Source organism: Fringilla coelebs (assembly GCF_963513975.1).
Source record: "Fringilla coelebs genome assembly, chromosome: 1".
NCBI lineage: Eukaryota > Metazoa > Chordata > Aves > Passeriformes > Fringillidae > Fringilla > Fringilla coelebs.
In genome coordinates, this window is record NC_140028.1 from 63470700 (window position 1) to 63492076 (window position 21377).

Below are 21377 nucleotides of genomic sequence, written 5' to 3' on the forward strand. Positions count from 1 at the left end.
AGTCTGTACAAAGAGAGATGTTTGTACTCATTGTTGATCATGCTGAGTGCAGTAGCATTTAAGCAGGAAAATACTAATATAACCATGTTACTGTTCTTTAGTAAACACCATTAAATTAAAACCGGTCACTGAAAAGTGTTAGTATCTTCCATAAAAATCCCCCACTGTCTGCAATGCAAAGTAAGACTTGGCTTAACTTTAGTTGAGGTGCATGAGAGTGTCACTGGAAATCCTCATACTGTGTGCTTACTGAGGGTAAAGCTGTTGATTGTTGATGAGCTAGCCTTAGAAACAGAAGTAGAAACATGTAAACAACAAAACATAATTTATGTATTTTTCAGGTACAAACACTGTGAAAGGAGAAAAGGATGATGAATTGTTAAAAACTATGGTATGTTGCAGTGTTTTTTGTGTTTCAGTCTAATTCAGAGGGTCATGTAGCTCCCATAATTTTTACTGTTTTTTGCTTCCTGTCCAAGTCACTTCTAGAAAAAGAGCTTGTTTGTAGTCACTAACTAACATGAACTAATAGGCTTTGATATACCAGTAGTTCTTAGACTAGAAAGTGCTAAAAGTAGTGTGATATTGAAGCTGTACAGACCTCTTTCAAGAGTTACCCATACCTTTGTTTGATCAGCAGTGAAACAGTAAAATAGATGGAACAGCTGCTTAGTTGCTGCCAAGCAGTATCAAGTGAGGAAAACATGGATAGAACATGGTACAATGGAGGTATGAAATTACTAGTAGAGGCAACCATGAAATATTTCATTTGGGAGGTGTATTTGTGTTATTCTGTTTCTTCTTTTGTTATGCTGTAGCTTCATATTCCCCTGCAGCTTACTCCCTGGCGATGTCATTAAATTCAGCTGGTTATTATCTTTATGTTCTTTTGTAAGAAGTTTGAGTTCTTTTGTAAGAACTTTTGATATGTCTGACTGACAGAACTCCAGGGAGCAAAATCAGTTGTGGTGTTTTTATTTCTTTCTGCAGTACACATACAGCAGGAACATGCAGTTGCTCACTGTTTCCAGTCATTCTGCCTGGGAATACAGAGAGGACTACGTTGTTATTTCTTTGGAAATTCGTTGTTATTCTTGTGAAAGTCAACTTGAGCAATATTTAGCCCAGTAAAGGAAGAGACAGTTTCTGCCTCTTAATGAGCTATATTCATTGCATCAAATGAATAAGCATAATACTGAGGGGTACCACAATGTTCATTGGTTTCCCTCTTGTTATTATGTGTTGTACTTCTCCTCAAATAGTACTTTTGTGTCTCATTTCTGTTCTGTTTAAATATGTTGTCTTTTTGCTTAACTTAATATTTTGAAACTACATCACCAGCTCCCAGTAAACTTTCTTAAGAAGTGACTCTTCTCCCTCCTACCTTTTTCTTTATTCCCCTTTCTCAGCTGAGGAATAGTGCTCCATTTACCAGGCTGCCCAGTGATAAGCTGAAAGCAGTGATACCACCTTTCTTACCACCCTCAAGCTTTGAGCTTTGGAATTCTGACCGAACCCGACCCAGCAAAGATGGCAAAGCTGAACAGATGAGAACTGCCTGGCCACAGAGAGCAGTCAAGCATGATTTTAACAGTAGTGGGAACTCTGATATAGTAAGCAAACTAAATGTCTATGAAAATACTGTGTTATGTCCTGGCCCTGTTGACTGGTGAGCCACTCTGTTTCTGATTAGAAATTTCTTTTAGCCCACTGTTTCAGCAATGGCTTGTCCGTTTAAGCAGTGCTGCTTAGGAAGAATGCACATCTCTATGGAAGGAACATAATGAAACAAAAGTTCTGTATGAAGTGAAACAACTTTTTTTTAAAATTTGGTTTGGTTTTGGGGGGTTGTTGATTTTGTTTGGTTTTTTGTTTTGTTTGGGTTTTTTTGGGGTTTGTGGTTTTTGTGGTTTTTTTTTTTTTTTCCTGTTAACCAAAACCACCAACAGTGTGGTAGAAACTGCTCTGATTTGAAAAAAAAGACCAGGGACAGTAGAAAAGAATGAAAATTGCTCAATTTTTAGTAACTGAGCAGGAGGGAAGAAATATCAGTAAGACCAATATACAGACATAATATTCTGAAAGATTAGCAATATATAAAATTGTAGCAAGTAGTGATCAAGTACACTTGAAGGCACACAGCTTTAAATTGGAAGTACTGTAAAACTGGAAAAAGTCTTGATCATTTCTGTTTTTATATAGAAGGAGCTTGCCTGATTCTACAGTGTTTTCAGTTGAAGTGCAAACCAAGAGAAAAATAGGTGGTTTGTCTTGAGATAGGAAATTAAACAACCTTAATAGCCTTCTCTTTCATAGCTGGAGAAAAAGGAGAAGTGCTTACTCCCCTAATTGTAGACTTTAATAACTAGATGTAGAGAAAACCAGTCCAGAACTGTGTTTCAGTGTCAGTTCTAGACATGGACAATGAAGACATTTAGGAGGAATTCTTTTCCTCTTTACTTTTTTATGTGGATGCTAGGCTAATACCAGTAGAGGTGATTTAGGTGGAATAAGGCAGAATAAGAAAAGCGACATAACAGGAAGGTATGTGTTTATCATCCCTAAAAAGATAGTTGTAATAACATAGCTGAATAATTGGCATGTGTATAAAGTGAGGAGCAGGGAGAGTAGGGGAGGACTAGCCATCAGTCCTGTGAGGAAAGATGGGTCTTGCTGAAGGTATAGGATGTAGGGAAACAGTAAGTCAGAGATGGAAGAAGTGATTTGAGCAACAGAATAAGAAACATTAAAAAGCTGAGCTGCAAAAGCTCATATTTCAAGTGGCTGGCAGTTGCCAATGGTGTGAAAGCAAAAGAAATGAAGGACAATGTGGCTGAGGATGTGGGTAGTGTATAGCTGGATCAGTAGTGCCTCACTTAATAAAACTCAATAAAGTGGTGCAGCTGGCTGTTTAGATTGCAGGGAATAGAGAAATGCAACCCGTGGATAGAAAGTTTATATCGCTTCTTGCAGCTTAGTTTGTAAGAAACAACAATATGGATGGGAAGGTGATAGCTGTTTTGTAAGATGGGAGAGACAAAGCCAGGATTCTGCAGGAAGGAAATTTCACATGTGATAATTTTTTTCTTCCCTACTGCTCATAATACTGTGTATATCATATCTCAGGTGCATCATATATGCTCATTTTTGTTGGCCAAGGATTAAGAAGAATTAATGGCTTAATGTGATGTAATTTATTTCATTGAATAAATGTATTCAGTATATATATATTTATATGAGTATATATTCAGTATATATGTATATGTAGAATATGATTCTTTCTGATATCCTCTTTGTTCTTCAGTGCAAGTTTCAGAACTTGGGATAAAGAAAGTAGCAGTTGAAGTTTGCTCTTTATTTTTCTCAATCAAGAAAGAACAAATTATTTTTCATTTTGTTTTCCAGACATCTGTCAGCAAAGGTACTAGACCAGTCAAATTGCCAACATTTGCAAGAAGACCAGCATCGCCTTCAAATTCCAATAACTTCAATCATTCTCCCCATTCTTCTGGTGGATCTAATAACATTGCTGGAATTAACAGGCATGGAGGAGAACTGCATAACAGATCAGGTACCATTTTTAATAAGAAAGTGATTTGTATCTGATTCGGTTAAAAAATTTGTGTTTGTGATGATGGTAGAAGATACTAACCTTTTCTGAATGCTCCTACCATTGTAGAAGCAAAGCTTCTGTAAATTTAGTGGACATGGGCTTGTCCTTTAGACACCTACATAAGGGAAGAAGAGCCTTACATCTGTTACAGAAGTCTCAGTGGTCAGCCCATCTCATGCAGGTTCTCCCATGGTGGATCAGGTGGATGCTGGCTCATTGCACCATGCATGTCATAGAGCTGACTCCTATGCCTGTTGCTTACTTTCTGTTTGAAATATAAAACAGTTTTCAATTAAAACCAAAGCTGCACACATTGTACCTAGTAGTTGTTGAAGACAATGTGGTGAAGTGGCTTATGAAAACTATGTCCAAAGGTATGAAAGTCAGTTCTGTGTGTGCATAGACAGGGCTGGCTTCCCTCTTCTGCTACTGATTTCTGTTCTTTATTCTGGAAGCTGCTTTGGAGATCTGAACCATGCAGTTGTCTAATGCTTCATCCAGTCAGTTTTTAAATGAAAGTGAATGTTTCAGAGTTAACAAACATTTCAAAATGATGGTTTCCTTTACTGGGTTTACTTTTTTTTTTTTTGTTCTAGGTGGCAGTGCAGATAATGTTTTGTCTCAGATTGCAGCCCAAAGAAGAAAGGCAGCAGGCTTACCTGAACAGAAACCCAGCCAACAGCACAGTCCAGTCCAGTCAACTCCTTCATCTACTGTGTCGGATTTGCAGTGTGCTCAGATTGTTGGCAATGGACATGTTGTAAAGGTAATGGGAAATGTAAAATTTTGCACTCCAAATTGGCTAATAGGTCATGGGTGGCTGGTGCACAGCATTGCACAGCCAAAAAAGAATGGACACTTATTATGTTAGTGGGAGCTTTTCAGCTCTACAAACCTCACTTGTAAGTGCAAGTCCACAGAAGATGAAACCTAATAATAAAATATGATTTTACTTTATTATTAATTTCACTCTATTTAAAAAGAAAAGTAAATGTAATGCTTGATTTTAGGGTCGATCTGCACTATTACCATTTCTCTTTATTTCTTTCTGTGGGCCAGATATAGTGTATTATGTTAGTTATTTCTGGATTTTACCCTGAAGTGGTATAGTTAATTTCTCCAGCTAGTTTCCCTTCAAAGGCTCAACCTGAATGCAGAGTTTGACACCATTTGTACCAGGATATGGTGACCACAACAATATGCACATAACCAGTCTGGTCCACTGGTTTTATTTTTAAACAGTAGGTTGTCACCAAAGTCAGGTTTTGCTCCTGAGGCCATACTGACTGTGCTGACTTACCTGTCAATTCCCTGGAACAGCTTTTCTCTCACAACCTGCACATTTTTGTGCACATACTTTGAAGTTCTTAACTGCTTTGTACAACATTTTTGATGGTTAAGATTTTAAATCTTCAAGATCTGCAGAGACACAAACTGGAAAGCAGCATCATAACAGAAGATGTGACACACCATTGAGAAATTGATGGGTTTATTTACATAGAGAAACATTGCACTTCAGAGAGCAAGAGAAGAAAAACACAAAATTTGGGGTTTATGTTCTAAATGCCTGATATTCTAGAAATGTTAGAATATGTGAGCAAGAGCAAAATTTCTCCAACTTTTGCTTATGTAATCTCCAAGCAGCTCATTTTGTTTTCCTTTGTTTGCATCTTTCAGGGAGATTTTTCAAATTTTACCTGAGGAAACAAAAATGACCAGAGTATAAAATTAATACTTTTGCAATCTCATTCTATGATGTCTTATATGGCAACAGTACACAATATTTATATTTAATCAGTGCATAAAAATGATAAATGAAATTGCAAAGTTGTTCAGAAATTACGTGGAAATTTCTGGAGGACAAAAATCAGAAAAAGAAAAGGTGCAACTACCAATGCTGAAACAGTTTCCATAAATAGTCATCTTGTCTCTGATATGTCAGTCCTGATTCTGGAGGGGCTACTGGTTGCTTTTCAAAGATGAGATGGGGAGCTAAAATTTTTAACTCAGCTGGACCACCAGAGTCTGAGGATTTATACCAATTCTTTGGCATATGGTAATCTTTCCTCCCTTTCTATCCTGTGTAACTGCTCCCTGAGTTATAAATGATCCATCTCTTTTTCCTGTAGACAAAACCCCTTTATCATCCTCTTCCCTCATTAAAGTCTTGTCTGCAGAGCAGCTACCAAATGCTTTTTCTTTCAGAGGTGGTCTGGCCAGTATGTTTTAATTAAACTCTCAGCATGTCCTCTCAGCTTGTTTTCAACTTGGAAATAATTTCAGAAGAGCTCCTTGTGTGCCCCCCAAAAGTCTCATTTTTCTCCAGTTATATTAATCATCCCACCAAGAGATAATACCTGTGCTTGTGAGCTTTGGGCTGCAGATCCTGTGGCCTTTTGTTGCAACAGTGCTGCTACTAAGTTGTTTATCTACTGTTTCCACTCACAGTGGGATACATTAGGGGATAAAAGAGTAGTGAAGTGCAGTGTGCTGCAGATCATCTTCTGGAAAGGCTGTTCTTTGTACTGTTGAAAAGATTTTTAAACAACATTTATGCCACTGTTTTGGAAAGCCAACAGCTTTTTCAGTGCCTTTGGTTTAGATGTCTAGACAAGTTTCCTTCTATCCACCAGTAACAAAACATGCCATAGTGTGGATCTCACTATAGATATTCATGTATCACACAGCTGAGGTGCTTTTTGGAGATTCCTGGTGGGAGAACACAATCAAATATGGATCCATACTGGCTGCAAAGGCTAGCAGTGTGTTATTGTAGTCAGCAATGTAAATGGTGGAAATTTAATGTCTATATCCATTGAGGAATGGCTTGTGTCCTCCCATTAGGATCATGCTGTCTAAACTTGGAAATAGCTGATCTAAAAATGCAGTGATATTACACTGATCAATTTTGCAAAACTCAGCCATGAGGGGTGAGATGGTGCAAGATTTAAAGAAAGGAAAAGGAAAAAAATGAATAACATTTTACAGGATGATGTAATTTTAATAAATGCAGACAGTGTGCTAGGGAGGGAAGACCATTCTGCAAGACAAATGGCCAGTAACAATTTAGATGGAAATTTGGGACAGAAAGTTGAAATGAATTCATGATGCTCTAGTCAATTCAGTGCACAGCTAAGGAAGTATTACATTCTGACATAGGATAGAGTAATGGAAGAATGTTACCACTCAAATGATTTTTATCTTTTAAATCTGCATCTTTTTCATTAACTAGAAATGCTCCATTTATCCCACAGCACAGAAGAAAAAATGTAAAGACAGGAACCACTGTCATTCTCATTTCTTACATTGTTACCTAGATCAATTTTTTTATCAGTTTGTTGTAGTAGCCTGAGTGACAAATGGTATTTAAACTCTGAATTCAGGAACCCATTCAGGAACATATTAAAAAAATCACCTTCTTTTTGGGTCATACAGTGCAGACATCAAAATGTGTATGTAGATCAAAGAATTTAGGAGATGAGGTGCATTGATGATTTTTGGGAAAGTGTTGATAAGTGTACATATATATTCTACTACCCATTTTAACTCATGTATTTTCCTGTTTTCCATGGCTACAAATGTATTAAATATTTGCTAAATTATTACTAAATCATTTAACTCCTGTTAGATAATAATACATTTGAGGGTTGGCTGGAAACTTCCATTCCAGTTCAACAAGGGGTTTAACGCACCCAAAATTTAGTTTGTGCTTGCTACATGTTTCTGGTTAATCCAGCATGAAGTGTTACTTTAAATTAGCATCTCATATGTTTTGAAAATCTTTAATCTATGAATGCAAATCCCTATTTTTAAGTCAAAGTAATTTACTTTGTTTCTGTTATTAAACTGTTTTTATTTCTAATGCCAGTTTTACTTCTGCACATTCCAAGGGAGGTGGGGAGGTGAGTGAGAGACTGTGTGGTGCATAGGTGCCACCTATACTTAAACCAAGATCGTCCTTTCAGAAAAAGAAAAATTGTAGTGCTTGTGGGCAGTATTTCTTCACAAGAAATAATTTTCCTATTACAAATTTGCAGCCTTAATAAATGTATTTTCTTGATAATTTTGAGGAGAGAGACTTTAATCTGGGATAAAATCACTATTGCTTCTATTATTTTAATATAGGTCGAACAGAAACTTCTGGTTGTGACTACATGCTCTTGGAAATGATACACAAGTAATGTTGAAGCATCATGTAAAGGTAAACATTTTTGTGATTATTCTTTAACTCAAATGATTGTATCATTAACTGCAGCAAAAACTGGAGATGAACAAAAGACCTCCATCTGGGACTTCATCTACATCTAAAAGCACATCACCAACTCTCACACCTTCTCCGTCACCTTCCCCATCTCCTAAGGTTCAAAACGCAGAGTCTTCTGTCTCTTCTTCTCACAGACACGCCAAGAGCAATGGCTCCAGCAGTGGTACTATTACAGAGGATGGTGAGTAGCTCACTGCAATGACAGATTAATTCATGGAGAATACTACGTGCTTAAAGCTATAACTATACTGGACTAGTGTGTATCTGCATGAGAGTGAGGTCTCCTTTCTTTCTAGAAAATATATTATGGTGTTCCGTACATACAGTGAGATTGATGCTCCTGCACTAACTGCCTTTTTCTCTACCAAAACCTGGGATTCTTTCTATTTACAGAGAGACATCAAAGCTAGCATATAGGTTGGCCACTCTTAAATGGACACATTTTTCCCCCTTCATGGCTTAAGTCCTGTTTTCCACCCTTTGCTGAGGGTACAAAATACACTTTCTCCACACTAGATTTTTTTTAAATTAGTAAATGCAGAGAAGTACATCACTATGGAGATACATTTTTCATCCATAGCAAGTCATCGCTACATGTAGTTGAGAGCTGTAGTGCATTTATTTTTCTGAATCATGAAAATAACCTTATTACAACCTCTTTTTAACTTAAAGTCCTAAGAAAGAATTATGATGTTATTACTTTTTCTGTAAGATTAGTATCTTTTAAATTAGACTTTCAGGTCTAGATTACAACATTTTTAAAGTCATTTACTGGGTATTAATAACTTTGTTTTCTCTTGTAAATATCCCAAAAAAAAAGTGAAGGAAATAACATGACTCAGAACCTTTTAAATAAGGAATGGAGGCACTTTGTACTATTTTTGTTTTTTATGAAATTGTCTCTATTGATTTGGGTTTATTTTCACTTATGCCAGCTTTGTCCATTAACACTAATTCCATTTGACACCGAAGACAGGTGATACTTGACCTTCTTTCTGTCCTCTTCTTATGGCTTAGCTGTAACATGTTCTAGTGACTGCTGGAGCAAATCCTTTCATGTTTAGTGCCATTTTATAATGAGATCTTGATAACATAAGTGTTGCTGATTTAGAGATGCATAAAAGCAAGAGAGCTCACTGTTGGATAATGAAGCAAATTCCCCAAGCCATCAGCTGCTCTCATCTCACTCAGTGAAGCTCAGTTTTGTTACCGTGCACTAATGCCAGGATACTGTGAGTTCCCTTGTAGCAGAGGTTGTTTGTCAGAAACCCAAGTAGCTCTGGGTTCATTGTGTTTGTAAGCTTTTGTAGTTAAGTGCTCCTTTAATTCAAGGGCTTCTCTTACTGATGTTCGATTCAGCAGCAGCAGCAGACAAATGCTGATATGCCAAGCAGTAATCAGAAGAATAAGTACAGAAGGTCTACAGTGTTAACTTTTCTCTCAAGTGAACTTGAATGAGTAAGAAAATTGATTTACATTGACTGTTACTGTGAAGGAAGAGTAGGCAGCAGCATTCAGAGGTGTTCTTTGTTTCTTTTTAGGCAACCATTTGGGGGACCATCAGCAACTTGGCCCTATTCTGAGAGCCAGTGATATAGAGAATTATGAAAGACGAAACCACGTGAGAGTAAAAGAGGGCTCTGAGAACTTGGAAAAAGGTAATCTTACCTTACTACTATAGAACCAGTATGAAAGGAGGTGCTAAATAGGAGTAACATGGCAAAAGTGGTAAGAGCTCCAAGAGCCTTAGCTTGCTCCTGGCATGGAGGTAAGGAGACAGGGTAAGTGTAGAGCAAATAAAGTGGTAAAGCATAGGACAAACATGTTAAACAAGAGTTGTAAAACTCTTGTTTTGTTCAGGTTTTGTTCAGCCTTAGAGTAATAGTACAGGAACTGGAAGAGGGGTAGAGGAAGAGAAAATGTGAAGGGCCTACTCTGAAGGCATTCTCTGTGTGTGAATGGTGTTTGGTGTTATAGTTGTTTATGACAATAAGACTGAGCTCAGACACCCTAAAAGTTTCTTCCCATATCATGGCCTACAGTTCTAATTACACCAGCATGATGAAAAATGAGTAGGGTAACTAACAACCTATAAGAAAAAGCCATTAACAATATACCTAAGGGTCATCTAATGAGAATTCTCTTTTCTTTCTCTAAGATAATATTTTTCATCAAACAATATAGAGAAGTTCCCCTGATACATTTTTAAAACTGATTGTGTTTTCCCATGGATTAATGTCAGGGTACTAAAGCTTTTAGTCTGACACCATGTCAACTTTTGCAAATCATGTTGGGCATACCAAGTTAGTTCAATTTAAAGTAAAAAAGAAAAAACCAACAAAACCCTAGCAGAAAATAAGACTTAACTAGATTTTTTCTCTTCACTTGTCTGTGGACTCTCCTATGTAAAGTCTTCCTAAATAGTACACAGAAGTGTGTTTATCTCAAGATACTTGATGTCTTTTGAGAAGCTTAGAATATCAGATTCTCTTTTGTGTTTCTAGCGATGATGAAAGAAAAGAGAAAGTCAAAAGACAAAGAAGTGAAATAAATTAAACCAAAGTATATTTGGTAATGGACTAGTGGTGTCTTTGAAATGAAAGTGAGTTTATATGCAGAATATTAAATATAGTCTTGTTTTATAATATAATAATTCATGTTCTTCATTTGGACTCTGACTACTTAGTTTAACTGACCACTTAGGTACTTAAGAGGAAAAAACAGTTAGTTACTTGTGACAGCAAAGTAATAAAAAGAAAACTTTAGCTGAGGGATGTAATGTGTAATTAAGAAAGGTAATGTCAGGTTATTCTGGAAATGCACTTAATGTTCTTTAGCTAATCACATTTTTTTAAATGTGTGGGAAGAGTCACTGTCAGGTCCTGCAACATTTAATTTTCTTAGGCTTTTGGAGTAAAGACAGTATTCAGAACTCTTAGCCTTGGAAGGTGGCCTTGTAAAACTTAAATTCTGTCCAGCATTCATCTTAGCTGGACTTCAACTGTCTTTGTTCGAGGTCCCTGGATGTTGGGCACGTAAGGAGAAGAGGGGTTCAGAAAGATCTGTGCTGTATTAGTGTTTTGAATGAGCAGGTGTGTAGTTGCTTGCTCTACTCTTTGCCTTCCTGGATGATGACATAGAAATATGCCTTTCAGTTCCTTGCCTGCTTGAGGAGTTCTGCTGTCTAACCTGCACAATCTGGATCTGCCATCTGGGGCCAAGCACCTGCATTTTAGGCATTGAAGTGCCTTAGTTGCCCTTACTGGTTTGGTTTTGTAAGATCCTATTAATGAGGTAGAAAGGGCAATACAACGGTGTTTATCCTAGCAAGGTAAGACTAGATGGAATTACAGTATATGTAAGTAGGTGAGAACAGAGTAAGCCAATGTTTCAGTTTCTGATGGAGAATAAATGGGGTTGTTTTTTTCTTAGCATAAATGACTATGGGAAATATAGGCGTTAATATATATTTTCAGTTTATAACACTGAGGTCATTACAATCTTTTCTAATCTATGGAGTTGACTTTTTTTTTTCCTGTTATTACAGATGAGCTGACTGGCATCCTTAAAAAATTGTCGCTTGAGAAATATCAGCCTATATTTGAGGAACAGGAGGTATGTCTTTTCTAAAAGATCTTTTACTGTTTTAATGAAAGTAGGGTACAGGACATTGCATCAGATTTGTGATCCAGAATCAAGTTCTACAACCAGTCCTGGTTGCAGAAAGAACCTTGAAACATGGACCAAGTGGTATTTTTGGCATTCTCCAGAATAATGCAAATAGCAGAGCTTTTTACACTTAGCCTACAGTTTTTCTATACATAGTGGTTTTTTTCTCTCTGTTGTTACACTCTGCTTTTTCTATATATATGTCTGTATCCAACGTGGCTAAACAGTTCATAGGACATACTCTATCATCCCTGGAATCACGGCTGAAACCTCATTTTCAGAATGAGAGCAGCAGGGTGTGAGTCACTGAGATGGCTCTTTTATCTTCTTTATCCACTGTGCATTAGCAATAGGAGAATTAAAGTGGGGAGCTTAGGCATTGTGATAGATGAGAGCTGTGACATTGACTTGCTGAAGGATGCAATGACAGGAAATGTTGCTGACATTTGCTGAAAATAAGTAAAATTAATTCATTAAAATGTTTAAGGCAGGATCAGATGTGAGCAAATACTGTGTGTTTATTTGGTCAAAGAAAAGGGTAGTGAATGGACATGCACTAAGTTGACATTGCTTCAGAGTTCAAAATTCAGCACAAGCCCAGGCAATTTAGCACCACAATTGATTGGGTTATTATTGTTCCCCTTCATGATAGGCAAGGGAGCATTGTGTAGAAATTAATATACTTAGTGTGGGAAGGTTCTATCAATATGAAAAGTTCCAGGTGTTTGTTCTTATCACAACTTACGGATATGTTGTAATAATAAAAACTGTTACATAAACAAAACCTAGGCTTTTCTCAGGAGACACTGGAAAAGTAAACACAATATTCTGAAGTTCCAGAAATACTTAGGGGTAAAGGATGAAGAAAAGAGAAACCTTAGGTTTATTCAAGTAGCTGCTACTGTAGGCAGAAGAATTTCTGTGGAGACTATATATTCTGTGTTAATAGAACTTGATGGGAAAAAACCTAAAAATCCATTAATATTTTAGGTGTACTATCATGATTAGTTGAATGATTAACAGCAGATTAGAAGCTTTGCAACAGAATGGCAGTGTACCATTTGATGCTGGTAATTCATTAAAAATTCTTTTTGCAATTAAAAAACACCTAAGAAACCACTTTTAACCTGTAGTAATGAATCTTCACATAGGTAAATCATAGATAAATTTGTCTTACCTTTTTTTCTTTTTTTTTTCTTTTTTTTTTTTTAATATGCAGGTGGATATGGAAGCTTTCCTCACACTTACTGATGGTGATTTGAAGGAGTTGGGTATTAAAACAGATGGATCAAGGCAGCAAATTTTGGCAGCTATTTCTGAACTGAATGCAGGAAAGGTACATTTTAAAATACTGTACTTAGTAAATTATTTCAAAGTTTTTATAAAATTAATACAACATACATTTTGAAATTCAGTTACAGATGTTAGTTAGAAAAGCTAAAATAATTTTTTCCAAATGTAGTGTTTCATGTATTTGACTAGTAAAAAGTCTTCCTTTGCAGCACTTCCTGTTCTCTTTCAATAACTCTTTCCTAGTCCAGTGAACAAGCTTCTTGTAAACATGAGCAATTTTGCAGTTTCTGAATATTGATTTCAGCAGTGCTAAAAAGAATCACCTGGCTGCAATAGTGCAGCTAGAGAATGCAGTATAAGAGGAAGGGTGTCCTTTGGTTAATGTAAAAGGTTTTGATTCCTCCGTGATTATGTGAATAGCTTTTCTCTTGTTTTGTACACTTTTATTGCCTTTGAATTTTATGTCAACATGAACTAATTTGCTAAGAATAGTGTACAGTAAACAGTGTTCTTGCTAGAGGGATTTTATGCTGGAACATGTCTTTGATTAGGCTTGCTGATGCTTCTCAGCAGCTTTTTTAGATTTGAGGTCCATTCCGTCCTCTGATAGTGGAAGTTCAGACAAACAAAACAAAAAGACAATTTCTCTAAGTCAGTATCAACAGTAGTGATGGGGCTGAAATTTAGGGGAGGTGGATGACGTTCTATACTAAGATATGCCATAAAGATAGGAAGAAAATAATGGAAATGTTTCTATTGTCGTCTGGTAGTTTCAGGAAAAGATTACTACAAGGTTTTCTATGTATGTCTGTGCGGTAAGGATTTGTTATTATTTCTGATAGTATACTGAACATAGACACACATATTTACACATTTGTTGTGTACTCTTAGTTAATTCATTTTTTAAACAGAAATTTAAGAATACCTTATTTTATTTTATTGTTTTTTTACAGGGTCGAGAGAGACAGATTTTACAAGAAACTATACACAACTTCCACTCTTCCTTTGAGAGTAGTGTTAGTAACACACGACCGCCAGGTCATTCCCAATGTAAGTAGCACCTGAAATTAATTAAAAAGTGTATTGCAGGTTGAATCACAGAATCACAGTATCAGTTAGGTTGGAAAATATTTCTGAGATCACACAGTCCGACCTATGACCAAACACCACCATGCCAACCAGACCATGGCACTGAATGCCATGTCCAGTCTTTCCTTAAACACCTCCAGGGATGGTGACTCCATCATCTCCCTGGGCAGCCCATTCCAGTGTCTAATCACTCATTCAGTGAAAGAAATCTTCCTAATGTCCAAATGTGTGGATATTTTATTTAGTACTGGCTGGAAGACAGAATGTGACAAACAAGACAGTTGCTTTCCTGGCTAATGATGTGTGTCTGTTGCTGAGACTGTAGAGAAGATTTCAATATAAAAAGTAGAGGTATCTGTAAGATGTTTATGCACTCTTCATTACTATCTGAAATGTGGATAAGATTTTTGCTGTGCATTACTAAACACAGAAAATGGATGTATAGCAAACCAGAGTATACAGTATACTGTCTATAGTGTCTGTATGTATATATGTAGTATCAGTGGGAGGTGTTCCTGTATGATACATAATTAACTTTAGCATACTCTTCATAGGAGACATTTTAGTATGATCAGGTAGAATGAATATAGTCAGGATTTACAATTTAACATAACAGTTTAGGCAGCTGTGTTAATTATATTTATTTATGTATGTATTATGTATTTAATTATTTTGCATAGGTGATATTTTTATGTGATTATCTATAGTTGGTTTCCTTGGAATACAGGTATTCCAAGCACCAGTGTTATCTGCTAGCCAAGCTGGAGAAACTGCCTTTCACAATGTACTATCTGTAACCAAAACATACAGGAAGGTGTTGCTGACCTGTAATAATTGAGTACATTTCCTACACTCTCAGATATAAAAATTGCAAATCTCTGTCCTGCCAGCCACCTGAAACAAAGGCAGATACTCATCTGTTACTCCAGATTAAAGCATAGGGTGTAACCTATTCCTACATGTACTTTTGTATCCATGTTGTAGTAGAGACAATGAAAGCCATTGAATAGCCTTGAGAAGATCAACCATGTTAAAAGTGCTTCTTCTTCAATTGTTTATTTTGCTGCTTTCATCTACTCACAAAATAATTTCATTTGTTTAGGGGCTATGCTAAATAATTCAGGTATGGTATGCTTTAGGAAACCTTAATAATGAGCTCGTCCCAGTTGTTCCAATCTCAGTCAGCTGCATTTCACTAGATATGTGAAAGCAGGTGCTAACTGTTGACCTAATTATGTCTTGGGGCAACCTGGGAATTGCTGGGGTAGTTAGTGAATGTGGGCCACTTCCAGTATTCTGTGTAGTCTGCGTTGGCTGAAAGCCGCTATCAGGTGTCTCTGTATGCATTGTGCAACTTTCCATTCTCAGCATAGTCAGCATGTGTGGGAACTTCTGGATGTCTCTTGGTAACATCCCAGAGCTGAAGAGCCTCTTCTGTAGGTATGACTAGGTGAGCAGAAGCTGTTTGGGATTTGATTACATGGTGCAAAGAACTGGAATTAGTCAAGAACCAAAGAAGCATAGAGGTTTAATGTATCTCCAAGCAACTTGCTGACCTTAAGTGTCTTGAAGACATCAAAGGACAAGAATGGTGGCTCAGAGCTGGGGAGAACATCCTTTTGTAAGAATGGAGGCAACAGTTGCTCCTGTTGAGCTTTTGACAAGAGGCTGCAAGAAGGCTGCCATCAGAGATCTGGCTTTTGCTATTTTTTGTATGAGAGCTCCATGATACAGATTTGGCTGTGAAACAGAAACAGAAGGACTAAGAGAGAAGAGGAAGACAACATATAGCTAAAAGAAGTTTCTGCACCAGGTAAGCTGCTTTTTATTGTAAAAAGTAGCAGTGGAATCCTTAAGCAGTCTCTGGAACTTGAAGTAATTTCCAGGAATGTGTAATATTTTAGGGCTAAGAGCAGCTGTACCAAGTCAGATCCAAGGTCCATACAATTGTGTTCAGCTTTTTCATCCAGTCTCATCTGACACTGATTTGAAGAGCTACTTGCTTTCATTTGCTGTGAACTTGCCATGTCCTGACTTCTTTTGCTTCATCATACTGGATCAGAAGATACAATGAGCAGTTGTTTCCTCTACACTGCCTCCATGCCACTGATGATTTTACAGATCACTGTGATATCCTTCTTCATTCATGTTTTTTTGAGGGGAGGGCTTACAGGCTGCTTTGTCATTCCCTGTACCATAGGTTTTCTAACCTCTTTTCCTTTTCTGCTGTTATCTTTTCAGACTTGGGAGATACCAGCCTAGCATACAGTATTCAATATGTAGGCATATTAGGGGTTTACATGTCAGACTGATGCTTGTTTTTCAGTTGTGTTCTCTGCTTTCCATTCTCTTGCTCTTTCCTAGTTATTTCTGGTATTTTGCTGTGTTGGCTATAATTGAAGACTGAATTGGTATTAATTCGAATTACCTCTTACAACCCAGCTGATCTACTGACTTTGAACTCACAACCTATAATTTTATATAAACACACATACATCATCTTTTCCTTTTGCCTTACTTCATATTACTTATCTTCATATTACTTGATCTTCACCAAATTTTGTCACTATCTTATTGTTTAGACAGAGATGTCATATGAAGTCTTTTTGCCAGTCTTCTGTTTACCTTTCTTTTTACTTACATGCATAACTTAGAAAGGTTTTTCCCTTCACTCTATATGCCCTTTCAAAATCATAGATTGAATATCTTGAATATTCTCATGCAGATGCCTATGAAATACTAGTGGTGAATCTCTCTACTATGGAAAAAATCACTATTTACTGCAAACTTCTGTCCTCTGCCTGCCTAACAGATTATTTATCCACACAAGAAATTTTATTTTTACCCTGTGGGTTCCTTAGTATCTTAAGGGCTAACCTTGAACCTTGTGAAATGCCTTGTCAAAATCCAAGCATCAAATGGACCTCTTTAATCTACAAGACTGTTGGCACCTTCAAGGAATTCTACTAGGTTGGTGAGGCAAGACTTCAAAAAATCCCTTCTTGATTGTTTCCAACAAAATTTCAGGTTGTTACAGGTTTTACTAATCTGGTTGGTATTACTGTCCCACTCACTGGTCTCTGTTTCCCTGCATTTCTTGTTGAACCATTAAGAAGATTCGCATCACTGTTATCACATCTCAGTTATGTAACAATTTGAACAACCACCTCTGTTCTGCACAAAGCAGTTCACCTGCTTAGTCCTTCTGCTTCTCTAGGACATCTGCCTTAGAAATTTGCTATTACTTGCTTGGTGTATTTGTTTCATATTCTTTTTTGCTAGTACTTCAGGTTAAGCTGTCTTGGGCTCCCACATAAAGGTTTCTGAAATGGAATCCTTCCACCTCCACCCCATGCCAGGGACACTAGGTTAGGCTGTGTGAATTCCTTGCTCCAGTCCTTGCCTGACCTGCATAAGGCAGAACAGTGTAAATGATTCAGAGGCTACTAGACCCCCAAGCCATTAGGTTTGGAAGCACCATGAATTCTGAATAGGCAAACAGTACTTGCATGGGGAATGTTGCCTCCATCTCTTTTTTTAATGGAAATTAGTTGGTCATTTTTAGGAAATTCTGACAAAATTATTAATTGTAAGAGTGAATGTTTTAGCGGGTTTTGACACTTTGGTTGTTTGACTACTATTACGTCTTGGAAAATTGACAATGCACCCTATCCATGATAAGACAAACTACTAGGAAGATCCTGCTTCTTTATAGCCCAGTGAATGTGTCCAGCAAACACAGAATTACTGTGCTGCTTTGCCATTTAGAGCAGATAACCAGTCCATGGAGGCATGAGGCTCTGAGGAACAAAATGTCTGGATCCTTTGTCTGGATTCCAACTTCAGTGAAGCAGCAAGTGGCAGCATGAAGTCCAGCTTTCTGAGAGAATGGGATTTAACAAATAATATTATCCCAGGAAGACTTTCTGTTTGTGGTTTGAGGTGGCCTTACAGGATTCTGGTAAAAAAGAAAATTGGACTTTCTGAATGCCTAGTTGCCAGGACTAATTCTTTAGTTTATTTTGGGGGACTGTGTTAAGATTCATGCTCCCATTAACTGAGCGCAGTCAAGAGGTTGAACAGATCTGGCAGTGGTCAGCAGGTTAATTGAAGCAAATGACAACAAAGAAGACAAAGTTGCATTTCAACACAAACTTGCCAAATCAGAAATGAAAAGCTGAAAAAAGGTCATGTGAATTCTTATTAAAAAAAAAAAAAAAGGTGGGAGGGAGAAAAGCAACTGAAATAATTTCCTCCAGAAGAGTAGACATAAAATCCTATGTGCTAGTTATTGTAGATATAATAAATGTTTAAGGAAGTGTTACATGTTAAATCCTCTGATAAATGGAAACACTTCATGGAAGTTCTCTTGCCCATTTATGGCTTGCAACAGAATTTGCCATTTCTACAAAAATTACATGAAAAATGCAAGAGACAATCCAAGGTTTGTACTCAGAAGGACACAATCTTTTTCTGCTAGGGTATTTCTTAAATTCCTTATGAAAAATACCATTAAGATTGGTTGGAGGTAACTAAACTAAGTTAACTTAGTTTGCCTTTTAATGCCAAGTTTATTGAAATGTCTGAAAGAGAAAGATCAGCCTTGTTATTTAGTACAGGCATCCAGCTGCTCTCCCCCATCTAAACAACTTCTGATAGGTGGGAAGAAAAGAGAAAATCCAAACATCTGGTAGTGGCAATGAACAAAGGCAGGAGAATAAATTGAATATTCTCCAGACAAAAGTTTAAATGAAGAGTAGCTATACCTATGATGAAAAAAGAATATGATGCCATGCAGTGTATAGTTAGTGGAAATTCTGGTCCTCCAGTTCCTTTTCACATATTATAGTATGTTATATATATAGATATAGATATAGATGTATTGATATATACATATGTATCTGCAGATGCAGAATTGTTTGTGCATTTGCTTTTCATTTTTGGATTCAGACTCAAAAATATCCAGTGGAAATTATCCAGTTAGATACTGAGGGAGTTAGATATTGAAGAGAGAGAAGTAAAAATAGGAGCAAAATCAATACAGACTTGCCTATAAAAATCATACAGGATTCAGATAATCACTTACTAGAAAGGTGCACATTGAGAAAAGAGGGATACTCGAAACTTTGTGGCAGTAGGTGACCTTTTCACACATGAGTTTGACTTTATTTTATACCTTCTCCTTAAAGGAGATGGCTTAAAATGAGTAAAATGAATTACAGGATTGAACTGTTAGATACTGGTATAACACATACATTGGGAAATGTGGGTCTGTTTCCAGTAGTTGTGGAATTACTCTCATGTTTACAGTTGTGAGTCTTGCTGATTACAGTTTTTCAGACTTCTTTTTTTTCTCTCTTACAGCTCCTGGATGCTCTTTAAAACCACAAGAAGCCGTTTCTTCTAAAAGGTAGCTACTGGAACAAAAGTGGGTTTTATTTTTTATGGTGAAGTCTGGCATCTGACTAAGTAAATCTATACAAATGAAAATTTGAAAAGCTAGTCCTGACTACACTGACATAGGATTTTCTGCAGTAACATGCTTAAAATACAAAACCTACAGAAAGGCAAAGAAAATAATAAAGAGATTGCCTCTATAGTTCAACCTAAGTGTTGAATTGTTCAAGGCATCAGTGGTCTGAATTTAGGAAGAGCAAAGTCAGAAGAGTGGGAAGAAAGGGTGAACATACAAGAAGATGGATGTTTCATTCCACTCTTGCCCATAGATGAAGAATCCACAGGAGACCAACATGGGCACAAGTCAAGAGGAACAAAAGCATTGAAGAAGGCAAGAAGGACTCCACCAATTGTGACCCCTTCTACTTGGGGAAATACATAAACTGAATATGCCTCTTTTGATTGGATATAGATAAAGTAGTCTAGATTGAAAATGTAATGATTTCATGGGAAGAAATATAAAGGAGAAGTAATGCTGCATTCTTCAGTAGCCAAAATATATTTTATCTATTCAATATTATGAGGTTAGAACAGCAGTAAAAGTAAAAACAAAATACCTATTTGTAAAAACAGCACTTTATTTGAGTAAATGCATAATCTGTCACCAATATTTAAACAGAAAGAATGTTAAAATTTTTTATATTGTGTACTATTTTTTTGAGAATAAAACCATTTACATGATATTGGCTGGGGTTTTTTTTTGAATAGTAACACTAGCATATCCTTAAAAATATATTTTTATAACTTGATTTTGTAGCAGTTTTGAAATGAAAGTTACAGTAATTACAAGTAGAAATAATTTTCTGCTTTGTAAATGTCATTTTTGTTAAGCAGTTAAAATGCAAATCATCAGGAATAAAAATACAATTCATCAGAAGCCACTGACACTTTATTTATCTTTCTGAAGACTCAAGTACTGCAGGTAAGGGCAAGAAGATCTTGGAGCTCCAACTACCTGAGTGGTCTCAATATATAACTAAAGATTTTACATTTCTCCATGCTCCTGACAGCTCATGGCTGCTTTTTCTGCCTTTGAGAGGAGATAAGTTTGAGACAGAGTCCTGTATTGTGTGTCTGTGTGTCAGGGCTGGCACGGGCAGCTCTCTAAACTCTGCTGTAGGCAGCAGAGGTGGTGGCTACTGTCACCAGGGCCTCAAAACCCAGTATCTCACTGGGCTAGACCAGAAGTTTGATTCAGTTGTTCGGACCTCCACTGGCATTTGCCAGGCCCTAAGGCATCCAAAGCACCCAGAAGGGATGCCAGACATGACACTACATGAGGGTTACGATCAGGTTATTCATTGCAGCCACTTGGACAAAGAGACCATTCAGAAATGGGGACTGTAATTTCATTGACTTGTCCTGATTTGTCACAGACCTTCAAAGGTGAAAGCTTTTTTTTTAATTCCTGTTTACTGTTCATTTTCTGTGTTCTCCTTTTCAGTTTAAATGAAAATCTTTGTTAGCAAACTTTGCTTACCTCATAATGAAAAGTGATACCTTCTGGGTTTTACCAAAGAAGAAAATTCTACAAAAAACAGTTCTTGTTATGATTCAGTTTAATGTTACAGGCTTGACTAATCTGGAGTTACTAACCTAAGATTTTGCTGAGGAGTACTGTTATTTTACAAGAAGCTTTTATAAGTTTCTTTGAATTCTTTTATAAATTCTTTGAATTTAATTTTCTTTTTCTGTACTTAGAGCATTAATGAAGATTCGATTTTAAATAAAGATACTTTGTTATCTGGAAATTATTCAAGCAGTCATCTATCGTATTTCTCATGCTTCAGCAAAAGCCTTAGAAGCCAGGTACCTTCTCAAGGGATAACTTGGTTTCCAGAGTGAAGGGGAACATAAGAGTTCGTGCAAAGAGATTTCTTTAATACTGAGATCAGCTTAATTTACAATTGCTTGGCTTGTCTGACTCTGACACTAATAGCCTCAAACTTGCCACTTTATTTTATTTCAAAGCCCTCTTGGCAGTACAAGGGT

General features: G+C 36.7%; 1 protein-coding gene across 3 annotated transcripts in view; it reads left to right on the forward strand.

The window, feature by feature from the left end:
- ANKS6 (ankyrin repeat and sterile alpha motif domain containing 6) overlaps positions 1–19986 on the forward strand; it is a 39503-nt gene extending 19517 nt beyond the window's left edge. Inside the window, exons 8-18 of one of the 3 annotated variants that reach the window (XM_084223903.1) lie at positions 342–391; positions 1410–1613; positions 3406–3571; positions 4210–4379; positions 7869–8058; positions 9419–9535; positions 11425–11492; positions 12766–12882; positions 13793–13889; positions 19293–19338; positions 19655–19986. In XM_084223903.1, the coding sequence (XP_084080029.1) occupies positions 342–391; positions 1410–1613; positions 3406–3571; positions 4210–4379; positions 7869–8058; positions 9419–9535; positions 11425–11492; positions 12766–12882; positions 13793–13889; positions 19293–19338; positions 19655–19658 (1229 nt within the window). In that variant the 3' untranslated portion in view covers positions 19659–19986. Of the gene's footprint in view, positions 1–341; positions 392–1409; positions 1614–3405; positions 3572–4209; positions 4380–7868; positions 8059–9418; positions 9543–11424; positions 11493–12765; positions 12883–13792; positions 13890–19292; positions 19339–19654 lie in introns of those variants that run through there. The other 2 variants (XR_014616858.1, XM_084223904.1) reach the window with 2 other exon arrangements.
- The last annotated feature ends 1391 nt before the right edge of the window (positions 19987–21377 follow it).